The following is a 17991-nucleotide window of genomic DNA, read 5'->3' as shown; positions in this document are numbered from 1 at the left end:
CGTGAAGAGTTTGACAGAGCACTGAAAGACCTGAGTCGAAACAAGGCCCCCGGAGTAGACAACATTCCATTAGAACTACTGACGGCCTTGGGAGAGCCAGTCATGACAAAACTGTACCAGGTGGTGAGCAAGATGTATGAGACAGGCGAAATACCCTCAGACTTCAAGAAGATTATAATAATTCCAATCCCAAAGAAAGCAGGTGCTGACAGATGTGAAAATTACCGAACTATCAGTTTAATAAGTCACAGCTGCAAAATACTAACGCGAATTCTTTACAGACGCATGGAAAAACTGGTAGATGCGGACCTCGGGGAGGATCAGTTTGGATTCCGTCGAAATGTTGGAACACGTGAGGCAATACTGACCTTACGACTTATCTTAGAAGAAAGATTAAGAAAAGGCAAACCTACGTTTCTAGCATTTGTAGACTTAGAGAAAGCTTTTGACAATGTTGACTGGAATACTCTTTTTCAAATTCTAAAGGTGGCAGGGGTAAAATACAGGGAGCGAAAGGCTATTTACAATTTGTACAGAAACCAGATGGCAGTCATAAGAGTCGAGGGGCATGAAAGGGAAGCAGTGGTTGGGAAAGGAGTGAGACAGGGTTGTAGCCTCTCCCCGATGTTATTCAATCTGTGTATTGAGCAAGCAGTAAAGGAAACAAAAGAAAAATTTGGAGTAGGTATTAAAATTCATGGAGACGAAGTAAAAACTTTGAGGTTCGCCGATGACGTTGTAATTCTGTCAGAGACGGCAAAGGACTTGGAAGAGCAGTTGAACGGAATGGACAGTGTCTTGAAAGGAGGATATAAGATGAACATCAACAAAAGCAAAACAAGGATAATGGAATGTAGTCCAATTAAATCGGGTGATGCTGAGGGAATTAGATTAGGAAATGAGACACTTAAAGTAGCAAAGGAGTTTTGCTATTTAGGAAGTAAAATAACTGATGATGGTCGAAGTAGAGAGGATATAAAATGTAGACTGGCAATGGCACGGAAAGCGTTTCTGAAGAAGAGAAATTTGTTAACATCGAATATAGATTTAAGTGTCAGGAAGTCATTTCTGAAAATATTTGTTTGGAGTGTAGCCATGTGTGGAAGTGAAACATGGACGATAACTAGTTTGGACAAGAAGAGAATAGAAGCTTTCGAAATGTGGTGCTACAGAAGAATACTGAAGATAAGGTGGATAGACCACGTAACTAATGAGGAGGTATTGAATAGGATTGGGGAGAAGAGAAGTTTGTGGCACAACTTGACTAGAAGAAGGGATCGATTGGTAGGACATGTTTTGAGGCATCAAGGGATCACAAATTTAGCATTGGAGGGCAGTGTGGAGGGTAAAAATCGTAGAGGGAGACCGAGAGATGAGTACACTAAGCAGATTCAGAAGGATGTAGGTTGCAGTAGGTACTGGGAGATGAAGAAGCTTGCACAGGATAGAGTAGCATGGAGAGCTGCATCAAACCAGTCTCAGGACTGAAGACCACAACAACAGTTGCAATGTGTAGTATGTAGTTGCATCTGGTACTGGTGAAGCAATTATGGAGGCCTCTACCCTCGATGAATCAATTACTTCAACTGCTTTTGTGGTGAATGACGATTCTAGTGCTGGACCTGTTGTCAGTGATTGTTTCATTTTCTAGTTGAAAATTTTCAGTTGCTGTGTTTCGTGGCAGTACTGATATGGTTAATCCATTATTGATTTTAACTGCTATCATTGCATTAATGATTTTGTGCCTAATAAATGCTTTTAAAAATTCATTTCTGTGTAGCTAGTGCTTGATAAAACATCTTTCTGTGGATGGTATGTTCACATATGTGGCATTTAGGAGTGACAAATTTTCTGTTGGTAACTGTGATTTCTTGGTGACACAGAAGTTTTCTATAAGACATCCTGGGTTATAATGCCGTGGTCTAAAGCATTTCACTTTAAAACCCTATGTTTCGTCGCCATCTGCAGTGGACATTTTCAAGGAGGATTGTAGCTTTGTTCTGCAGTGGACATTTTCAAGGAGGATTGTAGCTTTGTTGAATGTCGGATTAACACTCTGGCTCGCTACAGGGTTAAATAGGACATTCAACACCTCGAAAATATCCTCCGCAGAGGGTGACAAAATGTCGGGTTTGAAAGTGAAATCCCTTTGGCGTAGTAGCCCGAAATATTTTATTACTTGTGAAAATTCCGGCCATGAAAATTTACATTTTACAAGTTTTCTATGAGATCATGTTGTCTCTGCAAATAGTAGCAGTTAAGAAGTTAACATTTGTAATTTTCTGTAATGTTCTCTTATGGCAAGTGTATCCTCATTCCAATTAACATCAGTAGCACTTCCTATTGTTATACAATGTTGCCAGGATTCAGACAATTTTCACAGTGTTTTAGAACTGCACATAAGAGGGCACCTGCTTTCATTATTTCACTAATTTTGAACATAGTTTGCATTTTACACATAATGTTAGCTAAGCCTTTTCCAAGATTGTCTGAAAGTATGTAAATGTCTTATTTGTTCTTCTTACTGGCAGTTGTCATGTTTGCACGATGTTTATTGTTTCCTGCAAGCAGGAAAGAAAGATACAAGCAGGCTAGATTTGTAAACAATGGAATTTTGTGACACAAGAGATCAAAGGGTCAAGTGATAAAGGAGTATTCGAGGCTAACTGACAATCTGCTATGCACCCTCACACCCTCTGCTTATCAACATCATTGTTTTTTGTCAGTTTAGTGTATGGCTCTCCCTGTTGCCACCTGTTAAGTAAAAGCTTCCTGGCAATGCTTTTATTCATGCATACAGCATGTGTTGTATATCAAATTATCAAACATAGCTTTGAGTCCACATGAAAATTAACTTGTGTCTGCTAAAAACTGCTTCTGTATAAAGCATACTGTAAGAAGTAATAACAATAAGCAATACACAATGAGAATAAAGTCAAGTTTAGAATGAATTTTTACTTACTGAGCTGCCAAAAGAGTTTCAGAAATTGAATATATAGATTATATGATCTGCTGAAATTGTGTTAAAACTGATTTTTTATTTCCTTTCTGTTACATACATGACTGAAATTTCCAACTTGCAAATGCAGTTACAAACTATCTTCGTAGCCAGTTTTAAGTGAGTTGACAGAACAAGATTTTCGTCTGTGGAGTTTTGTGGAAAAGGTGAGAACAGGAAGAGGATGAAACGAGGTGGTATGATTACCAAACCTTGCATCAATGTCATGGGAGACATCCCACATATTTATAATCAAAAGGGAGGAAGATTAGGGTTTAATGTCCCATCAGTGACACTGGAAACAAAGCACAAATCCAGATTAGGGACGTAAATTAGCCATTTCCTATCCAAAGGAAACATTCCGATGTCTTCCTTTAGCAGTTGAGGATGACCTAAATCAGGATGGTTGGACTGGGATTTGAGTCTCCATCATCTTGAATGTAAGTCCAGTGTTTTTCGTTGCCTCCCACCCTGCTCGGTCTATTGATGATAAATTAATCCCACGGAAATGTTAAGCTCAATGGCGCCATCACTATTTGAAAGAAGCAGGCTGTATGCCAGGATTAGGTCTTGCCCTTCACTTCATTGCCATCAACTACTAAAGAAGGCAATATGTGACAGCTACCTAGACTAAAATGGACACTTATTACACCTAACATGTAACTTACTAAAGGATAAGCATTTTTGGCATAATAACATGTTACTTTTATACTATAAAATGATAGTTAGGCATATTTTTTAAGTATAGGTCTAATAAACAAGTTTGACCTTTTCGGTTATCAGTTACTAATTTTGTATGGAATACATTCAACAAACAGGAAATAATTATTCTCTCTATGGATGTCAAACTTTGATAGTAGAGTATGATGTCTGTTGTATCTCATATCTCAAAAAGTATTGCATAATTTCAATGGATAGCAGTAAATCCTTGCCCTTATCTGGTATGAGGATGCTTAAAATTTGTAGATGTTTCAGTAGACTAAAAAGTTCAATTATAATAACAGAAATCACACAAATACGGTGCATGAGAAACATGAAATAATGACGATGATTGTGTTATGAACGTTGAAAATTGAACAAGTTTTTTTGCTCTTCTGTTGGTGATGTGCAAGGAAACCAAATAAAATAGCTGCAAGAAAGTGAAAAGCTTATGGAACCATTTCATGTCTATGTATGTCTGAATTTAAAATGTAGTTTCATGCATAGAAATGGATGAATCTTTATATAACATACATTTCAAACAGTATGAATTAGGAAAGATTTCTGCTAATCACATACAGTATGTCGTGAATGGCTGTTAAGCACATTTGAAAGTAACTATGCTATTGAACACAGCCCTCCTTCAGCTTTAGAAAAACATATACACTCATTCATACATCTATATGGCCACTGTCATGTCTGTGAGCGGAAGCTCAGGTTGTGGTGAGTATTGTTCGTAATTCATGTTGTTGTTGCTGCATTGTGGATTTTCCATTGTGTTGTTCTTTTCAAACAGGTATCCAACATAAATGTAAATAATGCAACAAAATTTGGAATTTGCAATCCAGATTTTTAATTTCTCGTGACGTGTCATTCTCATTAATATTTCATAACAATATTTTTTTTAATTAAGATAAACTGGTGCAAAAATGTGCAGTAGTATGTAATTTAACATTTTCTCATTTCAAATGAAGAAATGACTGAATCTACAATGAGCCCAAAAGAAAGTTACTCACAATTTTGTCAAGTGTAAAACACAGTTGACAAACACACTTTCTGTCATATCTGTACATGCTTCCAATCCTGTGACAACCCCCAGGAAGTAATAGCAAAAGAGCACACCGATGTCACTTGGTATCGAACCAGACTGGAATGAGTTAACCATATCTTTCACGAAGTCTTCAGTTACTTATCGCTGTGTCCTGAAAAACGAGGAACGCCTTTCCCACTATCTTTCTTATCCCTACTGAAGTGATATACTGCCAATCACCCAGTCTACATAATATCCTGGATGTTACAGTGCTGCCTAATAGGGTGCAGGCACCCCTCAGTACACCTGCACTTGCTTCCCGCTCATGTGCGGGCCATTTTGCCACTACTGTGTGTGTGTGTGTGTGTGTGTGTGTGAGTGTGTGTGCGCGCGTGTCATATTTGAATCACCGCTATCCATTAGCACCTGCTCCTCTGTAAGGTGCAAGTGGGAACTGTCCCTCGCGCATGCTGCCTGTTCTCAAAAACCTCTCTCATAACGCTTTGCTAGTCCTCTCTTAGCTGTCCTTTGTAATCCGATCCTATCTTTCATTCTACCCTTGTCCTGATATTACAGTCAAGTTTTCCCTACTTTTTCCTTCACTCTTATGCTTCATCTACTCAGTTTTGTGGTTGTTCCACAGTTTATGCTCATTACAATAGCAGTTTCCTCAAAAGACTGCAAATGTATGCACTGTAATTTTTGAGCCACTGCACATCAACCAGCTGCAGCAGAAAAATTACAATTCCTCCTTTTCATTCGTTGTTTTCATCCTGGAATTTTCATTATCATATGATGTCATTATCTTGCATGTGGTATCTATGTGACCACCTCAGGTCAGAATTATCTATAATAATATTTTTTCAAGTTTTTACAAAAACAATGAAAGAGGAGAATTGTATTGTACACATAGTTTTATTGTTTCTCAAAATATTAACCTCTCAAAATACTTACACACTGTTGTGTGGAGTAGAATCCATTCCGAAATGTTTTTCTACATTGATGTTGGTACCCCTCGGTCGACAAAATTTTTATTTGCCATACAGAACACAAGTAAGTTGATAGGCGATGAAACAGGAGAATTAATTTCATGTTTTTTGTTGTTAAATAATGGGTTGTTTGAGGTGCTGGCATTGTCATGATGAAGAATGCTCAATGATTTGTGTCAAACAAGTTGTTGCACATAATTCAGCATTAACTGTTCTTACATCCTCAATTTTTAGATGTCTATATGTCCTTTTATCTGCTTCATTTTTATGTTTTTTTTCCTTTCATCAATTCAATTCAATATCTCCCATGATATCCAAAGATTTCTACTACGCCTGCTGTTTTTACCTATCTTCATCTCTCAAAGCTCTCCATTTGCCCTTCTGTATTCCTTCCTCCTGTTTCAGTCAATCATTACTTAGTGCTCCCTCTGAAGCTTTCAGCAACCTCTGGTTCTTTCCACTTATCCATATCCCATCTCCTTAACTTCTTACCTCTTTGCAGTTTCTTCAGTTTTAATCTTTAATTCATAAACAATAAATTATGGTCCAAGTCCACATCTGTGCCTGTACAGGCCTTACCATTTCAAGTCTATTTCCAAAATACCTGATTTACCACTATATAAACAATTTGAAACTGTCTGGTGTTTCCAGTTCTCTTTCACATATACAATGGTTCATTCGTGCACTGAACAAATTCTATTAGGCACCTCTCTCTTTCATTCTGTTCCCCCAGTCCATATCCTCGTCCTATTTTACCTTCTCTTCTTACTATTAAATTTTAGTCACTCATCACAATTAAATCTTTGTCTCCCTTAACTACCTAAATAATTTCTTTTATCTCACTGTATATTTCTTCAATCTCTTCATCATCTACAGAGCTAGTAGGCCTATAAACTTTGTGTTTATAGCCCTGACTCAACTGACCAGAAGTCCTGTTCCTCTTGCCAGTGAACTTCCCACAATATTTAACTTCACTCACATATAGCTTTCGACCACAGCCTTCATCAGTAAGACACACACACACACACACACACTCACACACACACACACTCACACTCTCTAAAGAAAGCAAGCACACCTCATGCTCATATGACTGCTGACTCCAGCTTCTCGATTGTGTGTGTGTGTGTGTGTGTGTGTGTGTGTGTGTGTGTGTGTGTGTGTGTGTGTGTTTTACTGATGATGAAAGCTATGGCTGAAAGCTACATGATATGAAAGTGTCTTGTAACTGTGCCTGTCTGCAACTTGATGTATCGTCTTTACAGTAAGTAGTAATCTGTCATTTCCTACATTGTTAACCCTCAGTATCCATTTCTCTTTCTAAGTTTTTTAACCTACCTGCTCAATTACGGAATCTAACATTCCCTGCTCCAACCCGTAGAATGCAAGTTTTGTTTTTGCTGGTGAGTAGTCTCAGCACAAGATCCGAATGGGGAACAATTTTACCTCAGGAATATTTTATTACCCAAGAGGGTGATGTCTTCATTTAACCACACAGTAGAACTGCAGGCCCCCAGGAAAAAATAACGACTATAGATTTCCCTTACTTTTAGCCATTGCAGGACCAGCACAGCAAGACCATGTTGGCTGATGTTATGAGGCCAGATCAGTCAATCAGCCAGACTGTTGAACCTGCGACTACCAAAAAGGCTGCTTTCACTCTTCTTGATTGATTATATTTACCATTCTAGGATGCCTCATTTCGGTGCATTGTTTAATACACATTACGTAAGATTGAATATCATTACAAAATGTTTCATATAGTAACAACTTCTACATCAAGTATGATTAATTAACACAATGAGATAGGTTAAGTTTTATATTTATAATTATTTTTATAAAATTTACAAATCTGTTTTGTATAAATACCATTCTTCATATACAGGGAGTTCCAGTTATCTGACGACTGCCTGTGCGGCGCAGTAGATGCCGGGCAGTGAGCGCTCCATTGCCCAGTGATCAGATGCTGTGTCGCCAGTCTACTGCTGTGGTACGACATGACTACATGTAAAATATAAGCACATAAATTTTGTACTCACCCATGTCATGCACTGGAACAGGCAGCCATTATTTTCCTAGTATTTATAACATCTACTCAAAAAGTTATTAATGAAATGATGTAACTCTCTTTGAGACATTGAATTAACTAATTCATGGATATTATCCTTGAGTTCCTCTATTGTGTGAGGATTTGCTGTGCACACTTTGTCCTTCAGTGCACCCCGCAATTAAAAATTGCATGGAGTTAAATTAGGACGTCTAGTGGGCCAGATGTTGTTACTAATCACTATTTCATCAAACACATCGTGAATTGTGTGCAAAGGAACATTGGCCGTATGAACCCTTGCCGAATCCTGTTGAAAAAAAGCAAAATGTTTTGCACCTACCTTTCACATGTAACTGTGCCATTAAAAAAAAATTCTGTCACCACTAAATGCACACCACACCCCTATTTTCTCATCATGACGGGGTTCCTCATGAAACACAACAGGTCTACCTGCACTCCCATGTCAACAGTTTTGGGAATTAACATACCCACGAAAATGGAAACAAGCCTCGCCTGGAAACAGAATGAGGCAAGGATCTATTTCACCATCATGCACTTGTTTTTAAACCCATTTGCAAAATTTAACCCTGTGCACAGGGTCACCACGTCGAAGTTCTTGTACTACTAATACACTATAGGGCCTTAGCTCAAGCAGCTTAGCACCTTTTATACACATAGGTGCTGTAAAGGATGTCTAAGAGACTTTATAGGGGAATTTTCCAGGCAGTATGCAATGTCCTCTACAAGAGCTTCTGTGAGTGCTGTATGTTGTTGTTTACTGTTCTTCTCTTGAACACTTCTGATTTCTTTGTCCGGGGACTGGGTGTTTGTGTTTTCCTCATCATTTCATCATCATTCATGACAAGGGCTAGATTGGATAGGATAAAAAAATTGGACTGTGAAAAAATTGAGACTTTGCACTGGTGCTGGTGACAACCCCAAAAACATTTTTAAAAAAACCTTCCCATTTCACAAAATTTATTCGTTAATTTGCGAGCTGCGTCACGACTTGGAACTCTAACACCTGGAAACTTCTGTTCAAACAATCTCTGATCTGTACAAGCAGATTCTGTATGCATGTACAAATTGTAAATAAACACTTGTGGAATTGAAGAATTTGCACTTGGCCTAGCTGCATTCGCAAACTTCCTACTAGACTCATGATGCCTGTTTTAGAGCTCAAAGGACACTGGCTGACAAGGCGCATATGTCTGTACAGCCTCCAGGCTAAAATTCACCCAAAAAAAGGGAGGGGGGGGGGGGGCATAGAGCAGTTCTGTGGGATCCATTAAACCGGCAGATGTGGCTGGGCTGCAATACCCCGGCAGGCGGTCATCAGATAAATGGCACACAGCGGGTAATAAATAATTTCTTGAGTAGATGTCAAAAATGCATGGAAAATAATGGCCGGCTGTTCCAACATCTCCTTGCGTGACATGGCTGGGTACAGAATTTATTTGCTTATGTTTTAAATGTAATATTGTCGTACACAGCAGTAGACAGGTGATACAGCATCTGATCGCTGGGCAAGGAGCACTCGCTGCCCGGCATCTACTGCACTGCACAGCACAGGCTCTGTATTTTAGCAAAACAATTTTTATACTGGCCTGTAGTATTCTACTTCTCATATGCACTGTTGTGTAAAGAAATCTGGTTTAAGTTCTGAAGAATCTGTACAACACTGTCTCCATTGCAGCATTTAATATGTTTATTAAAGACTCAATGGAATGCTGCTGCAATCTTTATGGAATCTGAAGTAACACCATTTAGGCCAAATATTTGATTTTAAGTGGTTCTGTTACGTTTTAAACTCCTGATAACTGTTTGATTCAATTTATACTAGGTATTTTGTGGCTTTTTCTTTGTTTTATTTTGAGCAATCATTTTAAGCTACTGCAGTAACTAAGTGTAGAAGGAATGTTCTACATATTTGTGTCTGGGGTATACATATTTCTCCTTTTGCTTGTTTACAGGCAGACAATTGTTGTATGAATGGCCATGAGTCTTGAGATTAATTCTGTGATGTATGTTAGTTTAACTTACAACATAGTCAGTCAGGTAGCCTGCAATCATTATATGAATACTGAGGCATCCTTAGTCATCTTTTTTTCTTGTCACTAATAATAGGAGTCCACTTGCTGAAACTTTTATATTTGTGTGTTTCAGACATGAGAATATTAAAAGGAGCAGTGGGAGGGACACACAATACATGGTATTGTGTCTCGGTGGTTCCTATTGTAACACTGGTGGTCAGTTGAGACAATACTCTATACTAAGTCTGCTACAGTATTCGAACAAGGGCCATGCTTCAAATACGTACATAAAAATGTTTTAACAGGTGGCCTCGTATTATCAGTGAACAAAAAATTGTGTTATGGATGAGCTCCGTATTTTGTAAAGTATGTATCAAAGCCCTGTTAAAACAAAACTTTATCCCTCCAATGAGCTAAAAGTATATTTCCTTTTTGTTTTGTTTTGTTTGTACTATTATCTGTATCCTTTTCCCCTTTCCCCACGAAAGATCTTGCACATATTAAAATATTTCTCTGACAGAGAATGGCCATTACCCTGGACATTCCTTTACTGTCTTCAGTGTTGTGTGATCCTGTGATAATTACTGCTTTTTCGCATGTGCTTTGGAGCGTCTTACTGGGTGACTAATGAGGCACCTCAGAGTCTGTCAGGCACACCCTTTAAAATATTTCTGGCAGTGCATTCCAATGGGGTAACACCTAAACATCCATTGTGACAAGACAGCAGATATTACTTTGCTCCTAGCTAACTTGTTGCCAACAGGATATATATACAGCATGTGAAGAAAAGACTTGCATCTCAGATGTTTCATAGCAATTTTTTGTTGTTGTAGGAAAATAATTTCCTTTTTATTAGAAAACAGAATTCATAAAAAAATTAAATAAACACACTTATTACAAAAATATACACTTTTATCAAGAAAGGAAGTAGAAAAGAAACTGCAGAGCTCAGATTGTATAGTAAATGACATGTTCTGGGTAAAATTCATTGTCACAATACTTAACATAAACCTGCCTACGATTTCCAACAGTTGTATCAATACCTTTTGGGGGCAATATTGTTGAACTACCACCTAGTGAACTAGTATCAACAAGTACCTTTACTGCCATCATTGCTCTATAAATACCACTGCTCGGGTTACAATATTTATTGGCATAACTGGGTGATGGACTGAAACTAACACCTTGGCCAAATCTGATTCGCCATGAGCGTCTCCAATCAAAGTTGTTCTTAATTATAGAGTCAACGTTACTTTCACTTGTAGCATGATACAGAGTTATTTCCCTAACACTGCCATAACGGTTCATATATTCTGCTTTTTTCAGCTGATAACAGCACCATAAATATGGATTCAAAACCTTCACAACAGATCTGACGTACAAGTTATGTGGCATAGAACAGGTTAGAAGTGATCTTTCAAATGTACCAATCTCTTCCTCTTCAACTTCATCAAAAGATGTCAATGTCCAACATGGATGTAGATGCTTCAGTGCTAGTTCTGTCATTGCTGAGTCACCTGCGGCAGAAATTGATTAAGAAATCAGGTGAGGCAACAAACACAAAAACGTAAGATTACTGTTGTGAACATAGTTTTACACACATTTTTCATGTTTGCATGTTTGGAAAAGAAAAAATATTTTCAGCTTGTAACACTATTGTTAACATACTGCCACAGGGCACACTGTACCCTATGACATACAAACTGATAAAGAGACACCATTTTGGAACAATGGTAAGATAATATGATTCAACATTTAACTATAATTTTTCATGTTATCTAGTATAAACTATATCTCAAATATTGTAGTAAATAAGTGTAAATTAGTGATAAACCTAATGTGCTTCCAAGGGTATGGGCATTAATGTATTGTGCAGTGTGTTACAGTTATAGCATATGTAATGTGACATTTGACTTATTTTGGCAGGAATAATGTTTATACAATTAGAAAGCAAACAGGAAATTCTTCAAGTGCAAATAATGCCACATATTTCCGTGAATAGTGAAATATCTTGTTACAGACAAGGCTTTTACAGGAACAAAGAAACCAACTACTTAATTCCATTAATGCTCTCACTTTAAATGTGAAATTGTCTACTAACAATTTGAAGCTGTAAAACACATATTTAAGATGACTATCAACAAATACAAATGTAATCTGTCGTTACTGCTAGAAACAAATATGTTATCGAGTACAAAATTTTTCACTCTCAGTGTGGATTTGACATGTCCTCCTTCAGCTACTGATCGCTTGCGTTTACTTGGTCCTTAAGCATAGGATGCTGTAAATGGAAGCTTGTGATTGGCTCATAGCACATTGGGTGCTGAGACAAGGCCCGTCTCCTTTTCCCAGAACAGCCAGCTTATACCGAATAAAAGAAATGAACTTCACTGTATTAATGCTTCACAGAAGTGACACAAAAGTTAATAGTGTCCCTCATTTTTGTAAATAATATTGTTCACCAGAAACAACAACGCACACAGATCAAAACTGTATTCACAACAGCTACTTACTGTCATGGCAATATGTACCTAATGTTGGCAATATGAGTGTAAACATGCCTTAATGGCATAAAGTCAGCCAGTTGCAGCGATCTCAGAAGGGCCAAGTAAAAGTGCGCAAACAGTAGTTGTGTAACTGTACTAAAGTATTATCAATTACAGATGGCAATTCACACCGGTTGCAGCGTGGATAGGAACTGCATTGTTGACACTTCCAAGTGACAGTTGCAGCACATGCTTTGCACTAGCAGAAAGCATGTATCCTGCAAATTACGTCTCTTGCTTGCTTATGTAGAATCTGCTGCTTACCATCACCATTGGCAATGACTGCTCACAACAAATGGAATGAAAAGTCACTAAATAACTCGCAGTGATCCCATTTAATGCTTGCACTGGCATGGCATTCACAGTAGTGCTCAGAGCACTACTGAATGCTCCTTGGCTGTTGAAGAAAGCGTGACACAGATGCATAAACTCTACTGCCATCATTCGTGACTCCAACAGTAGATCACAATGACCATCAGGGACTTAAGAACCCTGCAGCAGAACACACAAAGTGTCTTAGTAATAGGCAGCTGTATGAACAGCTAAAATGTTAAGTTCCCTTTCCCTATAGACAAAGCATAAAAATAAATGTTCTGGTTGAAAGGAAAAACAGAGTGACATTGAGCTTGTCTATATGTCAACCATTCAGGGAACTAGAGCAGTATCTCACATCAGAAAAATAACGTCCGAGAATACTTCCTGAAAAACATATTATGCTGGAAGGACTCTTTTTTCCCCCTAGATGTTCTGCCACACATCATTTAGCATTATAATTGGAACTAATATTTCCTATCACAGGGGCTAATGTCACCGATCCTGAATCTAATTGCATGTGACATAGTGGTAAAACCAATAAGTTGTCATAGAATGTATCTTCTCAAATAACCGTACCGTCTACATGTTAACATGTCCATTTGAATGCCTTCAAACATGGTGGTTGTGTATATTTTAAGTCTTTGTTGGATGTTGTGCAGATTTGCAACTGTAAAAAGTTGCTTAAATATTGGAGCATTACGCGTTCGATACATTTAAAACATTTTTTGTTCTAAAAATGAAATGATGACACTGATGGTATTCCTTGGATAGTGGAAGTGCCATTTTTTTATGGTGTAGATGTGAGTTAAATAGATTTTCTGCAGTAATCTATTAATTTGTATGCTGTTGCCCTTTAATGAGTTGATTACAACCTTAATTCATTCCTTAAACAAACAACATCCCACAAATTGTGAGAAAATTATAACAAAAACAAATAATTAAAAAAACGAATCTAACAACTAACTCTGCATCACATGAAAACAGAGATACTCCACCTGATAGTGATATTTCCAAACAACAGCCACCTGCAGATTCGTGAAAAGAACATTTGGCACTGGCACTAACACAATACAAATAAGTGTTAACAATGGGAAGATACTAAATTTGAGAACACTGAACTAGACAATGTGCACTCATGATTAAAATTTATTTGAAAAATTAAATTAATTACATATCAGTATTAGCGTATAAGGTGCATACTTTTAACCAGAAGAAATGTGACTGTTAAATTAGCATGCCTGAAATGTCATGAGAAGTAAAATGTTACGAACTTCCAACTTCAAAGAAGAAGGCTGTCGTCCTGCTGTCTCACTAAAGTAACTTTTCAAGAATATCATAAAAATTTGGCAGTAGGGTGGTGAGGGTGCATATATAAGGACTCCAACTTAACAATTATTCACTGTTGTGCAGTAATCATTCCATGCTGTGAAATAATCAGTCAAATCATACATTCACAAACACAAAAAAATCTGTGTAGATTGATATGGAATTCTGCACTTCCAACACTTTGTACCTCCAGATCTACCACAGAGAAATGATACTGATCAATCTGTTCATTGCTTCTATAATAAAACTGTTTAGTTACTAACTGTAGATAATAAGTGTTTTCAATTTGGAGAAAAGTATTTCCATCACTTGAACCAGGCCTAGAATACAGAAAGGACCTGTTTCACACATGTTTTAAGTAATACTTCCTCTTTAAAAGTTCCACACTTTAATGAAAAAATGTGTATGTTGCATTTCATTCAGGTCAGTTTACAGAAATTTAACTCTGGGTGTGATTGCTAATTGAAAATTTTTGTGCTGTTAAGTGTATCTTCAATCTCTCATCACAGGAGGGAGCATTTGCAGTAGCCACAGTGGATTATGCACTGGAAGGTAGGTCAATGGCCGACCATCCTCTTCATCAGTGAATTCTGGTTTTGTTAACATATTGATAGGAAATATATTTTTATTTGATGAAAAAATGAACAAACACATCTAACATGTCTTTCGACAAGGAATGCCATCCATATCTATGGAGATGCTTCCCAAAATTATATGTGTCTTTATGCCAGTGTAACAAATACTGAATCTGTCACTACACAAAGCTCATTCAATAGATCAATATTTTCAATGAAAAATGTGTGAACGCAAAAGCAGTCAGCTTTTTTAAATCTAAGATTGACTATCTGAAAAACTCCCCATGATAGTCTCTGGAAAGTGTCTATGAGTAGCACTGCATGTACTGAGCCTTCAACTGCACCAAGAACAGCTTGTTGTGAAGAATAGAGTTCACTTGAATGGAACTCTTGAACACCAAAATTAACAGCATCACTCATTGCTATACAGCTACTGGGGGTAATCATACTCTAAATCAACATTTATGTTATGCCACCAGTCATTTTTTACATTTTGTAAATAATGCAAGATTCTTTGTTTGGAGCTGTGACACACATGTATTGTGTGTAATGTAGATATTATTATAAGGAAGAACATTCATCAGTGTAAAAAAAGTCCAAACCAATAGGCCTACATTGACGAAGTGAAATAGGTGCTATATAATGTAGCTTGGTAGTTTGCAATGTGAATGCTAGGAGCATATCTAACAGATTCTGCCTATTCTCTGCTCAAGAAATCATCTGTGAGGATGGTTAATTTAATTTCTTCCTTTGGCTTCATCACTAAACATTTGTTTACTGTTAGCATTAAATTCCCGCATACCTGCTTTACCATATGAAAGTCATCAGTGGTCAAATGGAGATTCTCTTTTGCATGTGATTAAAGGAACTGTGTGTCTTTCATATAGTGAGTCCAGACTGTTACATTCATAAGTCTCTGAATTAAAATTCACCACTAAATTTGGCAATACATTAAGCAACAACAAAAATAATTGAATATATGGCGGTGATTAAAAGACTAAAATTGTTATAGTTCAAGAACAAACAGTACAAGTAGCTCAATACTTTTCTGCATATTTTAAATATACAGCTAATAGTGAATGTATTTGAAAAATAAAATGGGAACATGGAAATTATGGTACTCAGTAACCACACAGTCGCAGAAGATGGATTGTGCAACACGGTGGGTCAATAATTATGGCAGATGAGAGTGAAAAAATACTAAACTGCATTACCAGTACAGCAACTGGTGTGATGTGGAAGTGTTTGTTCATGACAGTCAGGGGCTGTTTCAATAACTGTTAATCTCTTGGCAAAATGCTTCATTATCATTCAGTAAAGGAGTGTTTGGGTATTCCACGTAAATCCAAATAAGTGAATACCTCCAGTACTACACAGTGTTAAATGTGGTTTTTAAGCAGGTGAAGTACAGAATCAATAATAATGGATTACACTGCAGAAATACTAGTAATCAGAAAATTAAATAAGTGCAGCAGAGGTGCCTCTAATGCTTAACAAGTAGGTCCTACTGTTAATAAAAAATAATATTTTTCATAAATTGAGAGCACTAGAAATTCAAGACATGACATAAAGTTGGAATCACATTTACAAAACAGGACACAGGCGGGGGGGGAGGGGGGGAGATATAATTAGGATTAATGGCAGAAGCAAACAGCCCTGAAGCAGGAGCGCCACAAAGCTGTGTTATAGGGTCTTTGCTGTTCCTCCTATAACATGCGATACAGAGAAATGTAGTAAGTGCCATTCCAATGCAATTGCCTGTGTAGGGCACCTTAAATATTAACTTCATTGGGCACCATCTGGAACGTATATTTGTTTGGCACTACATCATGTTTTCAGTCTCCAACGAGTCCAGCACTGTTTATACTTTTACCATTATATCACTATATACAATCTCCGACTTACAGGGATAATATCAGTAAACACTCGATTGTTTAAAAACCGAACTCCCGTTTACAAAACAGCATCAAATTTCTAATCACCTTGCCTTGAATGGGTTAAATACTTAACATTAAGCGCGTAAGAAGGAAATTAGTTTAGAAAAGATTTGAAATTGTTTGACGTTTGTTTTCATTATCAAACACTGGGTGAGTGTATACTGCGTAATTTACGTGAAAGTTAAGGTTTCACGCATCTCAGTGTATATCACGTCATATCCTTTGAACTATGTGTCGTAGAATAATATAATTTGGGTGGTATATGAAGCGCTTTACGTGAACAGTCTGCAACATGCAGTCGGTAAGCTGATGCGCATGCTTGCTCATAGAAAATGTAGTAAGCGATTAACTCAACCTTTCATCGTTTTTAAGGGTGTCAGGTCTGAAACTGTGTGCAAAGTTCGTTGCAAGTCATTAAATGCTTTCATTTTATGAAGCTGTCAGACATTTTAAAACCGTACCCATAAAACTTTTCCACTATGGACACAACAATAAGCACTACACAATCCACCCCGCACATACGGTAACGCACTGATCCTAATAAGATAAACTTACGTGTCACTAATAAATTATAAATTTGAAATTCACCACGGTAGTAAGAATGAGAATGGTAACTTACGAAGTTGGAATTTTCAGTAAGCCCTTAACAGAGATGACAACCAGATGCACCACAGCAGCTTATTTCCACATTCACCGTACTGACATCAGATCCATTTCATAGGATCGTGAACCCCATATATAAGGGCTACCTCGCCTCGCCTATTGCGGATAAAAGAAAGTCCCTAAACAGTAGTGCCAATATTATACGTTGTCGCCCTGTACTAGGCTGTACGTAATGCACCGGTTGGCGACAGCTTCGGTAGCGGTATAAAGTTAAGATCCCAGCTGCCTGCAGTCTGCAGTGATGAATTCAGGGGCTGGACGGGGGCGGGACTCCCGCCTACGGAAATTGGAAATTCCACCCCCCCCCCCCCCCCCTAGTCGTGGTGGAACGTAAAAATTATCACCTGGTGTGTTAACGTGTAACGTTGTGACAAAATTTAAACTACGCCAGCTGCTGCTTCTAACGAAGTTTGGAGTCAACTATGGAGAAGTCGTGGTGACATGCAGTTTTTACAAGCAAATGAATGTGTAACACAATAGGTGGCGGCTGGGTCCCTATAGTTGGGTTTCGTTAATTATCGGTACGGTTTGGAACATAGCGTCGATTGTTCTGTCTGTACTATTATTATTCTTATTATTGTTATTATTATTGCCAACACCAACAAATTAGCAATTGCTGTATAATACGTGAGCGGTAAAGCTAAGCGTTGCAAGGTGTGTTGGCAACGCCGATTGTGGAATAAGTCAGCCTTTCCTCTCTCATGTCTTCCCCCACCGCACCACCAATCGGCCTAACGTGTAAGCTAATCCCTTAGCTATGCAGCCCACTAGTGATGGGCTAAACTGCGATTTTCCGATATCAAGCGATTTCTGTGCATGCTACTTTTCAGTAT

The 17991-nt window shown here is 37.7% G+C and overlaps 1 protein-coding gene across 1 annotated transcript; it reads right to left on the bottom strand.

The window, feature by feature from the left end:
* Nucleotides 1-9820: 9820 nt before the first annotated feature.
* Nucleotides 9821-12628, bottom strand: LOC126334566 (protein mono-ADP-ribosyltransferase TIPARP-like). The gene is made up of 2 exons (XM_049996951.1): nt 12607-12628; nt 9821-11313 (listed from the first exon to the last, which is right to left on the bottom strand). The coding sequence occupies exon 2, from the start codon at nt 11300-11302 to the stop codon at nt 10745-10747; it is 558 nt and encodes a 185-aa protein (XP_049852908.1). The 5' UTR covers nt 11303-11313; nt 12607-12628; the 3' UTR covers nt 9821-10744.
* Between the last annotated feature and the right edge of the window lie 5363 nt (nt 12629-17991).

This window comes from Schistocerca gregaria, chromosome 2 (genome assembly GCF_023897955.1).
Source record: "Schistocerca gregaria isolate iqSchGreg1 chromosome 2, iqSchGreg1.2, whole genome shotgun sequence".
NCBI classification, from domain to species: Eukaryota; Metazoa; Arthropoda; class Insecta; order Orthoptera; family Acrididae; genus Schistocerca; species Schistocerca gregaria.
Note: the sequence above shows the minus strand (reverse complement) of the source record. Positions and strands in the feature narration are given on the sequence as shown.

What these genes read in the sequence shown, in the direction of transcription:
- LOC126334566 (XM_049996951.1), bottom strand. Translation starts at nt 11,302, where the DNA reads ATGACAGAACTAGCACTGAAGCATCTACATCCATGTTGGACATTGACA.